Source organism: Amborella trichopoda, chromosome 4, assembly GCF_054954075.1.
Source record: "Amborella trichopoda isolate Santa Cruz 75 chromosome 4, AtrichopodaSantaCruz75HAP2 v2.0, whole genome shotgun sequence".
NCBI classification, from domain to species: Eukaryota; Viridiplantae; Streptophyta; class Magnoliopsida; order Amborellales; family Amborellaceae; genus Amborella; species Amborella trichopoda.
The window spans coordinates 43,940,967-43,962,710 of NC_142339.1; the positions used below are offsets into that span (position 1 = coordinate 43,940,967).

At 37.2% G+C, this 21,744-nt stretch overlaps 1 protein-coding gene across 6 annotated transcripts in view; it reads left to right on the forward strand.

Moving 5' to 3' along the window:
* The first annotated feature begins 6,753 nt into the window (after positions 1–6,753).
* Positions 6,754–21,744, forward strand: part of MOS7 (nuclear pore complex protein-like protein) — a 41,025-nt gene continuing 26,034 nt past the window's right edge. For 5 of the 6 annotated variants that reach the window (XM_088865304.1, XM_088865306.1, XM_020668201.2 and 2 more), the window contains exons 1-3: positions 6,758–7,229; positions 17,039–17,190; positions 17,683–17,805. In XM_088865304.1, coding sequence (XP_088721430.1) covers positions 7,011–7,229; positions 17,039–17,190; positions 17,683–17,805 — 494 coding nt within the window. In that variant the 5' untranslated portion in view covers positions 6,758–7,010. Of the gene's footprint in view, positions 7,230–17,038; positions 17,191–17,682; positions 17,806–21,744 lie in introns of all 6 variants that reach the window. The other variant, XM_011625686.3, reaches the window with a different exon arrangement.

Here is a 21,744-nt window from a genome sequence, read left to right on the forward strand (position 1 = left end):
TTTAAAAATGCACTAAAAATGAAATTCTTTATTTTTTAGAATTTATATACATTCTTTTGATATTTTTTTAAAATACGAGTTGATAGCCAAAACTGGAACCGAGCAGTGGTCATTCGGATCTAACCGGGTAGTTAGCGGTTAGATCACCTTGTTTTTCCAACCGTGCCATTTAATATATATAGGACTAAAGGAGTATAGTGTACTCCCGTGGGATCATACTTCAAAATTACTCCCTCTCATGCACCTTTTTATTTTTTTTGTCATTTGGAACATGGGGAATAAAATCGATTTAGATTCTATAATATAATGTAGGGCAAGATATTGTACTCTTCTAGGAGTATACTATTTATTTATTCCCTCATATGAAACCCTCTATAATTAATTTTAAGACCCCAAAATTGTGGATGTAACATCTTCAACCCTAAATTACAAGGTGTTTATACTTCTCGTACAGCATAGAAGTTCTATCCTCTCCATACCATCCAGCCGTCCAATTTTGATTAAGAGAGTCATTCACACATTGTGAAGTTACTGTTGGCCTTAAAGTTAATTTTCATCTCCATGGTTGGTATTAACTGCTTTGAGGAAGTGATAGTGCAGTTGGCAAACTTGATGGCCTGTAAGGTAGGTTCGTTCCCTCTTACTTATCTTGGTCTTCCCATTTATGATTCGAAACTTTCTATTGCACGTTGGGATATTGTGCTTGAAAGAGTTCAAGTCAAATTGGATCTTTGGAAGCACAAATATTTGTCGATGGTGGGAGGGTGACTCTGTTGAGATCGTGCTTAACTAATCTCCCAGTTTATCAAATGTCACTGATTAATATGCCTGGTTCGGTTTCAAATAAATTAGAAATAATGATGCGGGATTTTCTTTGGGGTTCCAGTATCGATAAGAGGAAATTTCATTTGCTAAGATGGGATAGAGTTTGTACTCCAAATAAATAAGGGGGGTTGGGCATAAGAAGGATAAGAATGGTTAGTCAAGCGCTTATGTGCAAATGGTGGTAGCACAGTTTGCATTTGAAAAATCACATTTGGTTCAAAGTTCTTTTGGCAAAGTACGGGATTGATAGATTTAATGTTTGGCTTCGAAATGAACAAAGAAAATAGGTGTCTCAAGTTTGGAAGGCAATTTATAGATGTATGTCGATTGTGTCAAGCTACTCCAAATGGAATATAGGTTGTAGTAGCCAAGTTTCTTTTTGGCATCATAAATGGTTGGGGGATTACCCATTGAAATTGGTTTTTCCTGAGTTATATGGGATAGTAACCCAACCTAATCTGAAAGTTGGTGAAGCTTTAGAAAGAAGGGGTCATCTTACGTCATGAAACATTTCTCTGGCATATGGTCGTTTGAGCAATATCCTTTTATCCTAAAATGGAGCTATTGGATATAGCCTATATCTCAGTGAATGCGGAGGACGAAATTATTTGGGAGATTGAGAGTGATGGGGTGTTCTTTGTTAAATCATGTTACGATCTCTTCTTTCATGATCGGTGGAGATGGTCATGTCCTAAGATTGTCGAAATTTGTAAATGGTCCATTCCCCATAAAGTTCAAGCCTTTATTTGGCTGGCATCATTGAATAAGATATTGACCATTAATAACCTTATCAAACAGGGGAAAATTTTATGGAATGTTTGTTTACTATGTAAAGCTGATGGGGGAATCTGGTGTGCACACTCTCATTCATTGCTCTTTCACTATAAGAACTTGGTATTGGCTTTTTGGGATTATTGGGATTAATTTGGTGCTTCCTTAATCTGTTGAAGGACTAGTCTCACAATTTTCTATCTCCCATCTGTCCGTAATTGGCAAAACTATTTGTAAAATATTGAAAGGTGTCATTTTATGGGAAGTTTGGAATGAGAGAAATAGAAGGGCCTTTGAGGGTAGTTCCTTGCCTTTTGAGAGACTATTAATTACCATCAAACATTTGATCCGGTCTTGTTGTCTGTGACAAAAGAGGGATAGGGTATCTCCAAGGTTGATGTTATGGCAAATCTCAATAGTTTTTTTCTTCTCGGGTGTGTTAGAAGTAGACCACGAAGTTTTTGGACTGCACCTTCTAATGGATGCATGAAACTCAACTTTGATAGTAGTTCCCTAGGTAACCTAGGTATTGCTGGGATTGGTGGTGTGTTGAGAGATTGTTTGGGTAACATTATCTTTTCCTATGTTGGTCCTATAGGGGTTAAAACTGTGAATTTTGCTGAATTAAGTGCTCTTCTGAGTGGGGTGAAAATTATGATTGATAGGAATCTTGGTAGAAACTATTAGATTGAATGGGACTCTTTAAATGTTATTAAAAGGTGCAAAAAAGAGTAGCAAGTTCCTTGAGAACTTCGTTCCCTTTGGTTGCACGTCATGGATTTGGTGGAACCTTCGATAGTTTCCTTCTCTCATGTTTATCATGAAGCTAATTCATTGGCTAACTCCTTGGCTAAAGGGGGTGCTTCCTTGCCTTCGCTTGTTATCTCCTCTAATGTAATTTCTTTTCCTTATTCATTAATAAAAGCTTGGAAGATTTGTCAAAAAAAAAAGAAAAAGGGATGAACACAGGAGAGAGAAGGGGGAAGGGAGATGGGTTGATCTCTTACAAATCCTCATCGATGCCCCGAGGATTTACAGAGAGAGAGGAGTTAGAGAGAGAGGGATTTGGGAGCGGATCGTCGTCGATTGCCCCAACGATTTGCAAAGAGAAAAGAGAGAGAGAGGAGATTTGGGGATGGAAGTGCAACAACCGTTTAAATATGGTAGGCCATGTCCGGTGTTTCATTATCGGAGGACAACTTAAAAAAAATAAAAAAAGTAGGAGAGGGGAGTGGTGCTAATGCCCATTTGGTTATTGACTACCCCCATAGTGTTTGTATGTAATTTGCTCCAATTAATATGAGATAATGAAGGTCAAAATTGGAATAATAAAAAGTTCAAAGAATATAAATGAAATACAATAAGACACTAAGCGCATGAATAAGAGAGATATGTTTAGAAGGAAGAGAGTAAATATGGTCATAAAATAGAAGACAAAAAGACACTTGGTGATAAAATAAGAGATGTCCTCCTCTCGCTTTATATATAATTGATTGATAATTGATAGATAGATACTATAAGCAATCACTTTGAGCGAGCTAGGATTATTAGTTTGTCTTGACAGTTGGGGTTTAAAAATGGGCAATGGAATGGAAATAATTTGTTAAGAGGGCTTGGAAAAATGTTAATCTAGATTGGAAACGCCCAATCCAGATCAAGAATAGCTCTAGGACAACGCGATCAAAGATGATAGCGATAACTAGTTTAGTCTTGATAACTAGTTTAGTCTTACTATGGATTGTCAGATGTTGTTAAAGGACTGGCAATCCACCATTACAAAAGAGGCTGATCATCGACTCAAATGAATAATTGAGCCTTGTAATTGTTATCAAGCTTTTTACATGTTTTCTTTTTGGCTTTTTATATCTTCTTTGCTATTTTGTTTTTCGTCATATGATCAATAATTTAGAAAATTATGCCTAAGGCAAAAAAAAATATCGTTTTTTGGCCAACATTCTAATTTCTATGCAAAAAACCCAAAAATCAGGAAAGGGGTTGGGGTCGTGGTGGCAGCATCCCCACAACCTGTTAATGCATCGTGGTATCCATTCCTACCACTGACACCCCCAATTTAACACCTTCAAAATGCAACTCCCCAATCTATTGAAAAAAAATGGGTAGGGGTTTGTCTTCCCAACTGAATTACCCAAAAAAAAAAAAAAACCCAAAAATATACTATTCTCTCGTTTTTCTTAGATCTTGATTGGTTATAGTTTAAAATATGTCCTATGAAGGATTTGATCCTTCTAGGCCATCTTATACTCGACTTGAGGAAAAAAATTCCATTCCATTGAAGATTATGACTGAAAATCTTTGGGCTTTTTTGCAGAATTAATAAAAAATAAAAAAAGGATTCACTAGGAACTATTTATAGAATGAGAAGGATAGAATGAGACCATTTACCTTTGATACAAGGTGGTCACATTAATCTTGACCATTAGATATGAAATTGGGTGGCTGTAATTATTTTATTGACCAAGGTCAAACTTCAAAATAAAATCTCTCGAATTTTGTGACACATCCAAGCTATCAAATTTAACATCAAATGGTTGTAAGGAATTATGACCATCTTGTATCAAAGGTAAAATGGTCTCATTGTATACAATCCCTTATAGAATATATTGTTTTGTTTTTATGAAATACGATATTTCTTCAATAAAAAGGTCAACAATTGTTGATTGCGAAATGAATGTAATGGGCAACATACACTCAGACAATAGACAAGTTTTCAGTATTTACATATTTTTGGTTGAATAATGAAAAACTAAAATACAACACCACTATTTTTTTAGAAATATAAAAACCTAGAGTTCTAATTTTTTTAAGGCTAAAACTAGCCGATCTCGTTGATTCTTTGATCTGGATCACCGATCCGATATAGTTTCAGGGATAGCAGATTGGTCACCGATATAGTTTCTTGGACAGTAAGCATAGTCGGTAAGGCAGCATCTATGGGTCGGTTTACTCGGCCGATCCGAATCAGAGATCCGTGGTTTTAAACCAAGGTTCGAAAAATCAACGATCCGATATGGAATCGAGTGATCCAGATCAGGAACTGTCGAGGATGTTTTGGATTACGCCTAAAAACGGGATTCGTCTGAGACCGGTGAAAAAATCACCGATTCTCTGGTTTTTGCGGCGAGTCTCATCGATTCCTTGCATAAACAGTGAAAAAATCATGTGATTTTCACTTTTTGTTGTATTATTGAACCGTGACAAGTTTGCAGAGCATTATTGCTCACAATAATACATCAAAACATTATAAAACAATGGATTGAATTCAAAATTTTGAAAAAAAAAGAGTTACAAAATTTTCCGCCATTTGATAAATGGGTGCGGTTTGTATAGAGCCGAGGCTCTAAACAATCAAATTAGAGCCCACCTTCAAATACTGTTGAGAGATGTGGTTTCAATACTAGAAATCTTTGACTATCCTTAAAATATATATTCATCTTTAATTATAAACTTTAAAGCTTAAAAAATAGTGTAGATCGAGCAGATGTATGAAAACTTGAATACCTTAAAAATTAACGGTAAAAAATATGTTACAAAATGCATTATTTCCAAAACTTGAAATCCATATTTTCCTCAAGTCTATGCATCTTGATGTAGAGATGATCAATTTGAAGACATTTGGGCTTCAAAACAACCTCTTCTAGTGAAATTTTTGAAGTAGGCTCTAATTTGATTGTTTAGAGCCTTGGCTCTATATAAACTTTTCTCTTGATGAATTACAGATGAATTAGAGAGTTTTTGGGATCAAAATCAGAGGGGTTTCTAAACTTCAAAGTGTTATTGAGATGATTATAGTTGAAAGTTTTCTGATTCAACAATTATTGTGCTCGATTTTTGAAGAAATCGAGCTCCGACAATGTTTCTGAGTACGATCTGCCAAAGTGATGATTTCTGTTGAAATTGGACACCATATTGAGTGATACCTGAGAGTTTTGGAAGCTCATGATGTTATTAAGGTCATTGTGTAAGTTATTTTTGTTATTAACAAAGTTTTTACTTATCAATTTATGAAGAAATCGTTACTGATTCACGAAGAACCTTAATTTGCATATAATTTCCGCCATTTGATTAATTTTAGGCAAAATAACTAGTTTTTGTAATCAAAATCAGAGTTGTTTTGAAGTTTAAACTGTTACTGAGATTATTGTAGTTATATTTTTTGTGATTAAATACCTATTTCATTGATTTTTGAAGAAATCGAGCATCGGCAATATTTTTTGAAATTTTTGATCTGCCAAAGTGTTGATTTTAGCATAAATTGGGCACCATTTTAGATGATATTAGAGGGTTTTTGAAGCTCATGATGTTCTTCAAATTATTGTGTGAGTTATTTACTTTATTAACAAAGTTTTGTTTATCAATTTTTGAAGAAATCATGATTGATTCACACCTACCCGAAGAACCCCAAATTTCGAATAAAAAATTTCGATCAATATAAGTCAATTCAAATCGAATTGAGGTATTTATGATGATCCTCATTATTTCAATACATATATTTATTAGTATCATGATTTAGTGTTTGGTTTTTTTTTTTTATGATCCTCTGTGTATGAATTTTCTTGAATTTAGGTACATAATTAAATTTCCTTTTACATCAAATTCACATATGTTCTTATTTCTCTCAGTATAAGAATATATATTTTTCTTTTTTATTGTAATTATAATTATAATTAAAATTGCTTCATACATCAAATGTATGTATGTTCTTATTTCTCTCAGTATAAAAATATGTTTTTTTCTATTTTCATGTAATTATAATCAAATGGTCTAATTCTATATATCATAAATGTATTTTTATGATGCATCAAATATATTTTTATGATGCAATAAAAACTTATATTTTTTAATTTTATCATTATTATTTTTTATGTACTAAAATATATCTTTTTGAGTCTTGATATTGTAGTCCATGTATGATGATATACTTCATCCATGATAATTTTATGTTTGTGAGATATATTTAATGGTTAACAATTGTTCATATAAGAAAGAAAATTTCAATATTCACATATTGATGCGAAAAATGAAAGTTCTTAGTGAGGTATTTTTATTTTTTATTAAAATTTTAAAAATAATATTTATAATAAAATTTAATAATCTTTTCAAAATTTTTTTTTAAGGACAAATCCGACTGAATTGATTTTTTAGCACTCGATCCGGGAGACCTATCCGTCTTTAAACCACTGTCTTAATTTCCAAACCTCGAAGTCTTCAAGCCAACGACCAGACATGAGACATTTCTGGAGGGAATAAATCTCGGGCATGCGATATGACACAACTAATACGCATCCAACATAGGGACGAAGAGCGAGAAGAACGGTTCGGTTGAGGGCAGAGGACTTGTAGTTATAGAGAGCGAAACAAAAGAGGAGAGAGAAACGAAGAAGAGGCGAAAATCCATGGAAGAGGAGAAATGGGTGCCCTTACAATGCCACTCCGTCTTCTGCAACTCCTCTCTCTGCACCCCTCATTCTAAGAGTAGGTCGAGAAATCTCTTGGCCTATGATGGAACCTCTCACCTCTATGTGTGGGACTTTTCAAAGAGATGTGTACACTGCCTCACTCTTCGCTTTGAGAATCAGGAGCCAGCCGGCATTCTAGCTGCTTCGACATTCAAGGTCACTTCTTTTAACCCTATTCTCCTCTTTCCAATATAAACCTTTGTTCTCTCTCTCTAAACTCTCCTTTCCGGTACAACGTGGAAACTGCTTTTTACATTCTGCTTCAGACTTTTCTCTCCTTGCTTTCTTAGTTTCCAGCTTATTATGGCTAGATTGACTGATCGAGAAAGTTATGCGATTAGGTGATGTGACAATGATGAATGGCTTCGTAGAGCTAAAATAGAAGCATTGTATTCGATATCTTTCTCCTGCTACTACTCCTCTCTCTTTCTGTCACACACACAGACACACACAGTTATTGTAAACCTCATTGCTTTCTCAGAATCTCCCCTAATTTCTCTCTCTAAAGTTATTTGCTGTAGTTCCAATTAAAATGGGGTACTTTTTGGATTGGCAAAGAGGGGAAGGCGTACTTATTGATGAGCTTTGAGAGTTAGAATAGTACTTATTGATGGCTTTGAGTGGATATTGGGTTTATTTGTTTATTATTTTTAGAAACTTTTATTGTGGGTTTATTTCAGGATATAGATATTTAGGAAATTAGGATGGGGATGGATTGGCGAGTTTAGAACGAATGAACAGTTACGAGAATGAATGTATATCTAGGATTTTTGTAGAGGTTTATAGGGTTTTTGAGATAGTTTAGTTGTTTTAGAGAGAGAAAGGTGATTTTTGGACTTCTTAAAATTGATAAGAAATTGAGAATGCGTTGGGGTCTTGGTGGTAGTACCATGACCCCATGAATGAAGTCTCGGACTCTTCTCACTAAAGGGTCGGGCCCAAATCCCCACTGTTACACCCAAAAAAAAAAAATTTGATATGAAATTTGGGAGCTTTTGTCTCTTCATTCATGTTTGGTCCCTTCTCTAGCTATTGCACAACATTCTTGTGCTCGGTGGTTGATTATTGTATGCTACGCAGTCTTGTAACCACAACAAATGATACAGCAGTTTTGCGCAAGGCTGGATCAACTCAATCTTCATGTGATGGTGCTACAACAGCATGGAAGGGTACTTGAAATAGAAGGTGGATGTGGGAAGATTGATAGTGGTGGATACAATTCCAACATCGACCATTTCCATCAATGAACAGCTCCGGTTCAACAAATCTCAATGATCGACTTCTTATGTTCCTTGAAAAGAATCGAGAGCTAGATCAAATTGGTTGAATTAAGGTAGATTTTCCCAAGTTTCATGGACGGTTGAATCCAGGGCTTAGGGAGGTGGATATGGTATTGAAATATAAAGGTTCAATCAATCGAAGAAGGTAAAGTTGATTGCATCAAAGCTATTTGGCTATTCTCTTGAGTGGTGGGTTGGAGCTCAAGGAGATCATGTGAGGAAAGGCAAGGAGAAAACCAATACATAGAAGAATTTGAAGCAAAAGATGATGGGAAAATTCCTACCAGTAAACTACTAAAGGATCTCACCAAATGTTGCTGAACTTAAAGCAATGGAGGAGGACTTTCTGTGAGTACGCCAACGAATATTATATACTCACAAAGATGGTTGATTTGCACAAAGGTGGAGATGAGAAGGTCGAGCGCTATGTAAATGGTTAAACTCTCTGAATTTAACAACAACTGGCCTCAAAAGGTTTCCATAAATTAGGTGGCTATCTCTTTGCTTTGAAGTGGAGGAGCTTATAAGTAGTAGGTGATTAGGATTTCAGAGAAGCTCTTCTTCCAAGATGTTGCAACAAGCATCTTCATCTTCTAAAGGAAACACCAATGGCACTAGACTTCTACACAACCAAACCCTAAAAAAGGGGGATGTAACTATGGAAAGGGGATTACTTTTGCAAAAAAATAAAGAAGCATGCTTTACATAGTTACTGGGATCGGGAGCGAGATCAGATCCTGGATTGGGATTGGGACCGCGGGACTGAGAATTCCAATCAAGATCCTTACACTGTGAGTTAAAGTGTGATCCCGATATGAAGGGAGCGTGGGAATGAGAGTTGGGATTGAGATCCTGACACTAAGAATTAAACGGACTGTGATCCCCATATGAAGGGAGCACGATCCAAATTTGTCTATGATCAAATGATAAAGCATATGGAATAGAGGTCCGTCCAGCTTAGAGTTGAGGCTCCCTAGAGAACTTAGCTAAGGTGCTCTAGCTTGAGAACAAAGCACGTTGAATGATATAGTTAATTGTTTTATTCAAAAGTCAAAATGCATTTTCATCAAACACTATAGCTTCTTTCATGCCTAAGGACTAAAGCTATAGTGTTTGATGAATATGCTTGTGATCCATACACAACAACTCAAATATGCTAGTGGTTCATGCTTCCGCTATAAATGAATACTGAAATGTGTTAGCGATCTTTGGTACTGATGTAAAAGAAACTCGATTCCACGTTGTTCGAGGCTCGATTCCAGTTACTCATGGAGCCATGATTGGATGAGAGGGATCTCTATCTTATCGACCAAGGATATAGATCCCCAATGTTGCAGATTGAGATAGCCAAATTCAAAAAATTCCTGGAATTGAGATCCCTTGTCCCGGAGCATAGGATTGAGCTTTTGGAGTTGGAGAGACCATCTTCCTTGGAGATCTTTTTTGGGTAATTCAATGGGGAATGCATGCCCCTAGCCGTTTTTTAAATGGTTAGGTTTGTTAGTGGGAAAAGGTGTTTTTTGTTTGAAAGCGTCAATGGGGAGAGGGCCCTTACCCTTGGTAGGAATTGAGCCTAGGATGGCGTTGCAAATTGTCACGCGCTAACCAGTTAAGCCCGGGCTCTAAATAGTTAGTAGTTTTCGAATGTGTAAGTGGGAATGGAAACCTAGACCAGCTGCTGAGGCTATTATGAAATGTCTAAAGTGGCAATAAAATGCTTTATAAACCAAGACCATCGAATGAAGAAAGAAGATGAAGAAGAAGAAGTGGGTACCTTGGAAGGACATGAGATTAAAACTCTTAATATTGAGGAACAAATTCTTTCTAAACCAAGACCATTGAATGAAGAAAAGTGGCTGAATTACATCATCTTTCAAACCACGTGTACTTCATCTAGCAAAGGATGTTCTCTTATCATAGATGACGGAAGTAGTGAGAATATTGTAGCTCGTGAGGTGGTGGACAAGCTACAAATCAAATAAGAAAAGCACTATAAGATCCATTGGTCAGAAGAAGGAGGTGAGGTACTTGTTACAGCTAGATAATTCCTTTTTGAATAGGTTCATGTTTAAGGACAAAGTATGATATGATGTGGTTCCTATGGATGCATGCCACATATTACTTGGCGGCCCATGGCCATATGATCGTGACATCACTTGTAGAGGCAGGAGAAACACCATCTCCTTTACTAAAGATGTCGTATAGGTAACTCTATTGCAAATGATTGAGATCAGAGGGCCCAAATTTTCTAAAGAGGAGGATTTTGGTCTTTTGTGTGCGCAACAAACAAACTAGGGTAGTCTATGCCCCAGTTGCTAAGGAAGAAGCACGTCTAACACCCACCCCAAAGCCTATCATTTGGCGCCAGAAGAGTTGATATTTGGTTGCCACTAAGAGGCTACCCGAGCACCATAATGACTTCATACTATGGTCGGGTTCACCAAATCTAGCTCACTGCAAAATGAGTCTGAAGGAGCACGAAGAGCTTTCTCGCCAAGTAACGAAGTTGCTGAAGAAGAGATTGATTACAGAGAGCATGTCCTGGCATGTTGTGCTTGCTTCTCATACCTAAGAAGGATGGCGGTTGGAGAAACAATTCAACAAAAAAGGATGGCAGTAGGAGAATGTGTAGACAATTGTTCCATCAATAAAATCGCCATCAAATACTGTTTTTCATTCCCACAATTGCATGATTAGCTGGATATATTTCTTGGTGCAAATTATTAGATTTGAATTCGGCCACTGGACGAATGGAATGCGGCATTCATCTTTATTAGGGGCTTGGTGATACCCTTTTCATGCACCATATGACTTAGATATTATGTTGTTCATTAGTAGATTCAATGTTGTTTATTTTGATGATATTCTTTTATTTTAGAGCTTGTGATAACAAACACTTGGGGTCACTCATGTCAAGTCTTGAGTGTGTCAAGGAGAATTATATATCAACCACAAACATTGTTCCTTTCTAGTGGACAATGTGGCCTTTTTAGGCTTCGTTGTGTCTGCTTATGGTGTGAAGGTTGAGGAAGAGAGGGTAATAGCAATTCAAGAGTGGCCAACCCCAAAGCATTCACTCAAGTCCGTAGTTTTCATGGCCTTGCCACTTTTTATTGGAGATCTATTCAAAATTTCAGTACCCATACAAGCCCAATCACAAATTGCCTGAAATGGGGAGACTTCACATGGTTTCTCAAGGCTAAGAAGAGCTCTGTGTTGATCAAGCATGAGATAACTGAAGTGCCTGTACTTGCTCAACAAGATTTCATTAAGTTGTTTGAGGTAGAATTTGATTTCACTTGAGAATGATGGTGTCATCTTAACTGAGAAGCTTAATTATACTTGGCAGAAGTACTCCATAAACGAAAAATCGCTATGTGCAATAGTTCAAGATCTTTGACGTTGTAGACATTATTTAATTCATTAAGAGTTTGTTTTGTTCTCAGATCATTAGGCCTTGCGCTATCTCAATTCGCAAAGGAAACCAGGCTCTAAAGATGCTAAGTGTGTAGCATTCCTTCAAGAATAGACTTAGTCTAACATAAAGAGGGAGTACAAGATAAAGTGGCTGATGCATTAGTGTGAACAGTAGTTTTGCGTAATATTCTTCGTGTAGAAGTCAAGGGGTGGAGAGCACACATGAATTCATTTTGAAAATTTGAATGATGGGTTTCTCTTCAAAGGAAGCGGATTATGCATTCCTATGTATTCCTCAAGAGAGAAGATATTGCATGAGTTGCAAAGTGGAGGGTTAGGTGGTCACTTTGGCTGTGATTCGACTCTCTCTATGGTTGAAGGAAAATATTTTTGGCTAAGGCTTAAAAGATATATGAATTAATCTGTAACTAGATGTTGTACTTGTCAACAAGCTAAGGAGCATTCACAAAGTACAGGTGCCTGCATCTTAGTAATAGTTCCTACTGTCCCATGAGAGGATATCGATTTTTTGTATCGGGTCTTCCACAGACCTAAGGAGGAATGGATTCTATCTTTGTGGCTGTGGAGCACTTCTCCAAAATGGCTCACTTTATACGTTGTCAAAAGGGCCATGGATGTGATTTATATAGCCCCCCTTATCCTTCAAAAAGTGGTTTACAACTGCACATACATGAGTTACCCAAAGCTATTACATTTGAACTTGATATGAAACTTGTTAGCCATTTTTGGAGGACCGTACGGAGAGTCTAGCGACGAAATTACAATTTTCGAGTGCCTATCATCCCCTAACCGATAGCCAAATTGAAGTGGTGAATAGAAGCATTGGGAACTTGCTGTGCTGGATAGTTGGGAGGGCATGTCACACTAGAGCCTAGCTTTACCACAAGCTGAATTGCATACAATAACTCGTAAGTACACCCACTGTTAATCTCCTATAGAAACTGTGCATGGGTTTGTTCCAAAGCAAGTTCTTCATTTGGTACCATTGCCACATTCGCCACATTCAAGAGCAAGTGAGCAAGAAGATTCAAGATAGTGGGATGAAATATGAGGAGGTTGTTGAAAAGCACTGAAGAGCTAAATCCTTCAAAGAGATAGACTTTGTTGTGGTTTTGCTATGAAAGGAGATTTTCCCTTTGGAGATATACAACGAACTCGAGTAAAAGAAGTTTGTAATTGCCACATTATACGGAAAATCAATGGAAAATGCATATGATATAGAACCACCGAGTGACTTGGATGTCTCCATAATATTCAACATTACTGACTTGCTTGAGTTTCATGAGGACCGGTACAAGGAATCAATGTAAGAGCTTGCTGATTTTTCAAAGAAATTACTGAAGAAGGCCAAAGAAGGGATCAATGTTCAATAAGTCGGAGGCGTCCGTCTAGACCCAAAGGCGGCACTTCCAATGGTAGCACTTTTTTTCACAATGATTGAGAGAGGGAGGGTTTTCCAATGTGTGAGGATTTTCTAATGTGTGTGAAAGAGCAATTTCTAATGCGCTGCCTTTGTCTCACAATGATTTTGAGAGAGAAAGAGAGAGAGAAAGAGAGAGCAATTCGTCCCACGATGAGAGAGAGAACTTTTTTAATGACTAGCACTTCGTTCCACGATGAGAGACAGAGAGGAATTTTTTAATGACTAGCACTTGGTCTCACGATTTGTGTCGAGTTATTTATGCTGAAAGAGAGAGAGAGAGAGAGAGAGAGAGAGAGAGAGAGAGAGAGAGAGAGAGAGAGAGAGAGAGAGAGAGAGGACTTTTTTAATGATTACACCTTTCACGTCGATTTGTGTTGAATAATTTTTGCTTTATTTGTTACCCTCTGATTGCTTGTGGCATTTATAATGAGTATTAATAGCTAAACAACAAATAATTTATTAGCTTATCTGGCGAAAATGTATTAATTGTTTCCCAGAAGGTCGACATGTGGTGGGTTTATTCTTGAAATGCTGAAGGGCTAATCAGGCTTATCCATTTACATAATTAGCCACGACGACTACCTCGCCTTTTCCCATCTCTTTCTTTCTCTCTCTCTCTCGCTCTCTATGAAATGAGCCAAGAAATACCTTTCCTTTTTCGCATCTCTCTTTCTCTCTCTCTCACGCAAATAGTGACTACTCATGGATTTCCATCTACGAAATTGGCTAAAGAGTCTCTCATCTTTTTCCTCAAGCTTTGTAAAGCAAATAGCGTGGAGCAATTTCCAAAAAAAAAAAAAAAATGCTAATAGGGTCAAGGCAGCGCCTAGGCGCCCGCCTTTTACACTGCCTAGTCGGGTGCTTTGGGCGACTAGCACAAACCGCCTAAAATAGGCCGCCTTGACCACACCTAAGCTTTTTTTGAAAAAGTCTGCCTAGGCGGCTGGGCGGCCGACTTTTTGAACATTGGATGGGATCAAGCAAATTTTGATCATATAGGACTTTAGGACTTGCAAGGTCCATATTGGCAATTCTTAGACAAATGGAAGGGAAGGCTGCTTTAGGCAACACATGGATTTTGGAAGAAGAGTTCAAGAAGCTATATGTTGAGATAAATTGCCTCTTCGAAGGAAAACAACTCAATGGAGTCAAGTTCTCTCCAAGAGGGAGAGAATGATGCCATCCCCAATTAAATTGGGAAAATTGGGGGAAGAAGGGAAGGCATACTCATCGATGGGTTTTGCGAGTTAAAATAATTTATTGTTATATTTAGATTTTTTTTTAGAGTGAATGTTGTGTTTTTAAAGAGTACATAACTACATATTCATTTCTTATTTTTAGAAGCTGTAATTATGGCTATATTTTGGGATATAAATATTTAGTAAATTTCATTTAGGTTGGTAGTGGAGATTAGAATGAATATAGGGCCAGGATTTCATGGAGCTTTCTAGTTTGGAAATGCTTCAAATATTTGTTCTAGAGAGAGAAATGAGACTTTTTACTTCAACGTATTGATGTAAATTTGGGACCTTTTGTGCTCTTCCTACATGGCTGTCCTTCTCTAGCTAGTATGGGAAATTTTTGTGCTTGGTGGTTTGATTATCTCAATGTTCTAGTATTTATTCAGTATTGAGCCATTGGGAGTTTTGTCAATAATGCTGTCTTAAAATCTTCGTTATCATGCAAGTGATTCTAGATGAACTAGTTGTTAAATTGATCAAGCAAGAAGACATGGATTTAATGGAACATTGTGACACTTTATGGTAGACATTAAGTGACATGATAATGACATTTGGGGTAGAGAGCTAAACTATAATTTTTGTATTCTAGCTAAACTATGTTGTTGTATTTTCATCTCTCTCTCTCTATAAATTATATATGTATATATATCATAATCATCATCAAAGTCTTATCCCAACTATTTGAGATCAGCTACATGAATCTTGTTATGCCATTTTGCTCTATCAAGGGCAATACCCTCAGTAAGACCATAAGTCTCCATATCTTTTCTCACTACTTCTATCCATGTCCTTTTGGGCCTTCCCCTTGCCCTTTTAGAGCCTTCCACTTGAAGCAAATTGCACTTCCTAACCGGTGTTGTACTGGGTCTATGCTGTACATGGTCAGCCCATCTAAATGTACTTTCCCTCATCTTGTCACCTATTGAAACCACCCCTAAGTTCGCTCGAATATATTCATTCCGAATTCTATCATTTCATATCTTGCCACTATTCATATCATTTCCGTCCCATAAAGCAAATTTGGTCTTGCAACTGTCTCATAGAACTTCCCTTTCAACTTCATTGGTATGCGGATCACATAAAACTCTAGTTGCACATCTCCACTTCGCCTACGCAGCTCTAATCCTTTGTGCGACATCTTCCTTAAGTATTTTTTGGTCATCAATCCTAACTACTTCCTCGTTTCTACTCTTATTATTACTAAACTTGCATTCAATGTATTATGTCAAAGTTCTAACTTTGCATTGACGGCCCTTCTAATAGTCTCATCAAACAAAACTATATCATTCACGAACAACATACACCACGATGCTTCATCTTGTAGATGCCTAGTTAACTCGTCTATGACCAAAACTAAAAGATATGGGCTTAATGTTGACCCCTGATGTTGACCTATTGGCACTATAAATTTACTTGTCTCTCCACTAGTTGTCCACAATCCGCACACTAGTTAACGCTCTCTCGTACATATCTCTCACCATTTCTGTATAGCAATGGTTTCTTTTCCAGCACCCACCAAGTTTAATCTCTAGGTTTCCTATTGAAAGCTTTCTCTAAATAAATAAAGACCATGTAGAGGTCTTTTCCCTTTTCCCTCAATGTTGAGCCCATATCTCTCTCTATCTTTGCGTGTGTCTGTGTGTGTGCGTATGTGCGTGTGTGCGTTTTTAGTTTTCTTTGGACCCCGTTTTGTCCCTATTCTCACCAAACTCTGTCTACTATTTCCCATTATGCAATTGTATAAAAAAAATTGGTTGGATCCATGAAGCAAAGACGAGTCTTAGATTAGTCTAACAAAAGGAATCAAGTATTGCGAACATGAAAATAATGTTAAGAAGAGCTATTGGATTATATTTTGATGCATCTAGATGCCTTGGGTTAATAAAAGGGAATTTTAAATGAGACTAATGAATGGATGCTTATAAAATCGAGATTGTAAGGTGGTATGGACTATGAATCTTGTTTATGTTGATGGACAGCTGGATGTTTGATGTAAAAAGAGGAAAAAAAATTGAATAATAAGTGAATGAATCCATGGCTAACAAACTAGCTTTACAATTGAGTTAAGAAGTCTGGTTCGTGTGCTTTTTCGATCTTAGGTGTAAATTAACATTAGACATGGCCAAAATTATATAAAATGAGTCTATTGAATTCACCCATGTGATAATTGCCCCATATGATTTTTAAATTAGTGCAAATACTTTGGATTGCTCATGCTTTTTCATTTCACGTATACGTGAGAATTCACTAGGTAGAAGGCGCTGCCATTTGTTTACATGAAGAATCATGAATAGTCTTTGTGCAAACTTATATGTGCTACACATTTTTGGGTTAGAAATGTCATTCAATCTCACAAACAATATATCATCATCATTAAAGCTTTTTCCCACCTATTTGGGGTTGGCTAAACCCACAAACATTATATGGGCGCCCAAAAAGTCACATCACCTCACAATGGTTTTATAGCTACATGTTTTGCTAAGGTTTTGTGAATTTCTGGGATGGCCATATGTTTACTGGGCTCCTATTATATTTCCCTTGTAATATTGTGTCTTAAGGTTTGTTTTTTCCCCTAATGAGCAGACGTTGCAACCTGATGTTGAAATGGGTCATGGGCTCCACTCCATGGAAATCAATAGAACTGGGGAATCATTACTCATTTTTGGTGATGGTGGTTTGTTTGTTTTGGATCTATTTGATCGAACTTCTACAAAAGATCATGTTTACATTTGCAGGTATGTAGATGTTTTACTTTCTTCTTTCATTTGTTCTTTGGAGGCATCCTTCATGTATATGTTAGTCTTTTGAACATGTAGAAAGTGAAAACAGGAGAAATCAGATGGACACCATTGTTATTAGTTTGGTAACAAGTTCTTACATTTAACTTCATGTCATAGTTGCGTATTTCTGGGAAATATCAAAATCACTATTGCAATTTGTGCCCATGCAATGTTCAGAAGTTTTTATGGATTATTACATAGGTGTGCTTGTCCTTTTTCTTTTGTTTTCTAGAAACTTATGTGTGATGAAGGAAATCATCGATGCATCCTTATTCTTTAATAATCCTTGTGGTTAGGCCCCTATGGGTTTTCTAAATTCTTTTTGCTTTGAAACAGCTTAGGCATCGCTTATTTACATTCTACAAAAAATTTTATTTGTAATGTAGACTACCTATTTTCTGAAATTGTTTATAGGTGACTTCTTGTAGTAAGTAAATATATTTGCAGGTCTGCTTTGATTGGCTCTCAAATCTATTTCGGCGACACCAATTTCTTGCGAGTTTTGCAGGTTTCCTGGCATCCTTATAGTGAATCTCATATAGGTGTGCTTTCGTCAGACACTGTTTTTAGGTATGCCCTTTTCCATTTTAGAGATTGCTATAACAAGCCTGCAGCTCATTCCCTTCCAAATATTAATAAAAATTATGGAAGCTTTCATTAAAAAATCTGTTCTATGATTCAGCGTTACATGTGCTTATGTGCGATAGCAACACACCATTTGTGATATCTATTGTATGGTTCAGTGCTAGCATTGCTTAAAAGGGCAACACTTGTTTAAGACATTATATTGTTGAAGATCTCCATTGCTCAAATCCTCTTTTGCTTCATTGTTTAGTTTGTACCTTATCTTTTTTTTTTGGCTGTGCTGAGCGTTTGGTTTGTTCTTCTACCATGTGTTTCTTTATTCCCCTACCACTTCCTTAGTTCTTTCTGAGATTCCTGCATGCATGCCTTTGTGTGTAAGCTCATGTGTTTCTAGATGGGTGGGCGGTGGTAGGGGAAGGAAGCATGGATTCACTAGATATCATCTGTATAAGTGAAAAAAGAGGTGGGTTTCAAAGAAGTAGTTGCTATACTTCTTGTTTTCTTTGTAACACCATTCTAATGATTATATTTTAACCTTAAAATTTCAGCTTTTCAATGCCCTTATGTTACAAAGCCAAAACAAAATCATCCTTCATTTTTCTTTCATAGTTCAAATGGTAGATTATTGGACTGCATTAGGAGATGGATTTAGAGTAAGTGTAAAGAATCATACTTTAGGATGGAAACCATAAAATAAGTGTAAAGACTCACATTTTAGGTGCAGACATTGAGGTATGGCACAACCTTTACTGCCTCAAACATGAGACATGTTGGTCGGATAAGATGCATTCCCTTGTGGCTTATCAGTGGAGGAGAAGGGGTTGGGGGGGAGTTGGGGGAGGGAAGTAAGAGAAGATGCAGCTCCTACTATTTTCCAAGGTCAGATAGTTGAGTCGAAAGTCTGACTTAGAAACATAAATTTAGGTCATTGAATTGGGTCAGATACTGGCTAAGATGATGGTGATTTTTAATACTTTTCTAAATAACAACAAGCTCAATAAGTTGGGACATTGTTTTCAAGCTGGCCTCCCTTAAAACTGTCTTGAGTTAACAGACTCAAGTCAAGTCTGACCAACTGTTTAGATGTTGCTCCGTACACCTCTGTGGTTTATGGAATGCATATTGTAAGCTTCGAAAGCCACATATTGTGGGATGAGTGGGCCAGCAGGGGTGCGGGATTGTCTTTTAAAATCAACCTTTGGTAAGCATAGCTTGAAAAAAAATGGGGGTGTTCTTTATAAAAAGCTATAGCTCTTCCCTTCCGTGTTCCTTTGTTCATGAGTACTTCATGAACATAATGTCCAACAATGGGATCTGTGTGCAAGAACATATTCATCTGCAAGTTTTTTTCTTGAGTGGGAGCTGTGATTGATCTACTCAAAACACCAGCTTTTTGGTCTACTTACTTGCTTTGATTGTTCTCTTTGTATTCACCATGGACCTTATACTGTGATAGTTAGAGAAGGTTAGAATTGCATGCCAGTGATTGACACATGAAGAACATATTTTGAGTTCTTAGTTGTTTTATGTATGCTAATAAATTAATGTGACTCTTTCACAAACTTTTATAGCTCGCTAGCTTATTAACTTCCCTGTTCAAGGATATTGTTAATGATGATGGAATTATAATATGATGAGTGGAAATTATGCAATTGAGGAAGACAAAATCTTTTTTTTCCCTATATTTCATGGTCCATCCTTTGTTTAGCTTTTTTTGTGATTGATAACGATGGCCAATGACATGCAAAGTCAGGTACACAATTTATCACATGATGCCCAGGAAAATGCTCAAGCCAAGCCTTGGCCAAAGTTCTTCCTTTGCTATTATCATCCACTCCTAATTGTCCTTCTCACCGTTTACAGGAAGCTCATTATTTTTAACTCACCTGGATTCCCATCTCCTCTTTATTGGTTCATCTTGAAGGATAATTGTGGCCATTATGCATGGGTGCTAGCGACAAATGCTGACTATTGTTTCGTTGACCCTTCTTTATTCATTGTTGTGCACATAATTCCCATAAGCCGAACAAACCAATGTAAGCTGCGTAAGATTTTGAAGAGTGAATCCTTGCTCCTGAAGGGAAATGACAGGATCTTAAGAACTTGGTGTCCAGCACTGTCCTTCTCAATGATATCTTCAGGAGATCATATAAGCTGTACATCTCCAATTGACCATTGGACCAGGACTGGACTGGAACTAGTCCACAAACCTATGGCCCTATGGAATTTGCACCACACATGGTGCAACAACACTATGTCCCTTTGTGTCTCTAAAAAGAGCAGAAACCCAGGAGTGGGTGTGACAGCTTGAACGTCTAGGGAGAAGGATCTTAGAAAGTTTCCCAAAAAGTACCTTCCTCCTGTGTCCCAGAAATACTCATATCTCATAGTCAAACATTCCCCAAAAAAGAAAAATACTCCTGACCTCCTAGTCCTAGTATTGGATCTCCCAAGACCTCAATCTGTTGCTGCTGATGGAGATCCTTTCTACCCCTTATGCATCTCTATTGACTATTGATGATGTGTACATGCGATTCTGTATGCAAGAATACTATTTGCCCATTCGCAATTAATGAGGATCACATTTTCTGCCTTATGTATCGCTTTGTAAAATAATATTACTGCCAACACAGAGCCTAGCCTAGAAACCTCAAATCACTTGGGGCATACCAGAACACATCTGGATGGATGTTCACATACAAAGAGGAGGCCAAACCATAAATCAAAAAAGAAAAAACAAAAAAAAAAAGCTTCTACCCTCTAATTCTTGATCACCAAAACTCACCATTCAGTTGGGATTGACGAGAAAGAAAGAGGGAGGTTGCAGAGAGAGATGTGTTCTACCTCTCTGCACCTCCGCTCACCCAACCATCCTTGCCCGTGCCACTCTCCCCCTCTTGTAATCCCAGCCCTGACTTTCTCCTTTTTTGAGCAATTGAGTTCCTCTGAATCAGCTACATGAATTGAGCTGAGGAAACACTGCACATGTGAATATAAATGGCTCCTCTTGGATCAAACCTGTCAAGAAACTCCTGGTCCACGATCCTTTATTCTCCGCCATTGATTTACTTGAATCCATCATCAGAAGCCTTGACCTCAAAAGCTCTTAATTCAAATTATGGAAGCTATTCTCTTTTTCAATTACTTTCCCCAAGCTTTCACCACTATTGGACATCTGAATCCTTTAGGATTCATTCTTATCAACCCCCCTTCACACACAGTGCTCTTCAATGCTGCTTTGTAATGGCATCAAACCTAGCTCTCTATCTGAACTTAGCAGATCTAGTTTACGATTGAAGCTATGGTCAAAGACAGTTGTATGCGTGGAGGGACAGATTAGGGTTTGACATTCATGGAGCAAAGAAAGCAATTTTGGCCATGGTTTTGCAGTAAATTTGGGTTTTCTTGTGCGCAGAGATGATTCACAAGGGTAGTAGAGGATGATGCTGCTGATGAAAAATAGGAAGAGAAATTATGGTTCGAGTTAGGGTTAGGGTTTCAGAGGAGAAACTAGAAGAAAGAGTGTGAGCATTATGGAGAAAGATGATGAGAGGACGCCAGTTTAACCAGTGACTGTTCATGCTTATTTTTTATTTTTTTCCAGTTTTCTTTCTCAGAAATTAGAGAGCAAACATAGAGGAGAGTATTGTAGTGGTGGCCAAAATTTGAGTGGATATCGGTGGGTTCTTATTTGGGGCTTGGTTATTTCACTGAAATTTTGGGATGTTTTGTTTCAGCGAAGTTTCATTGTCGATTTTGGTGAGTTTCGACTTTGGGCTTGGCTTTGGTAACTGCAAACCAAAATCTTCTGCTGTACCAAAATTTGAGATGTTTTGTTTTGGCAGATTTCCAGTGGATTTGGTGAGGTCAATTGAATGTTTTGTTTCAGCAATTTTTTAGTTGCTTTTGAGTTCTAATTTGAAC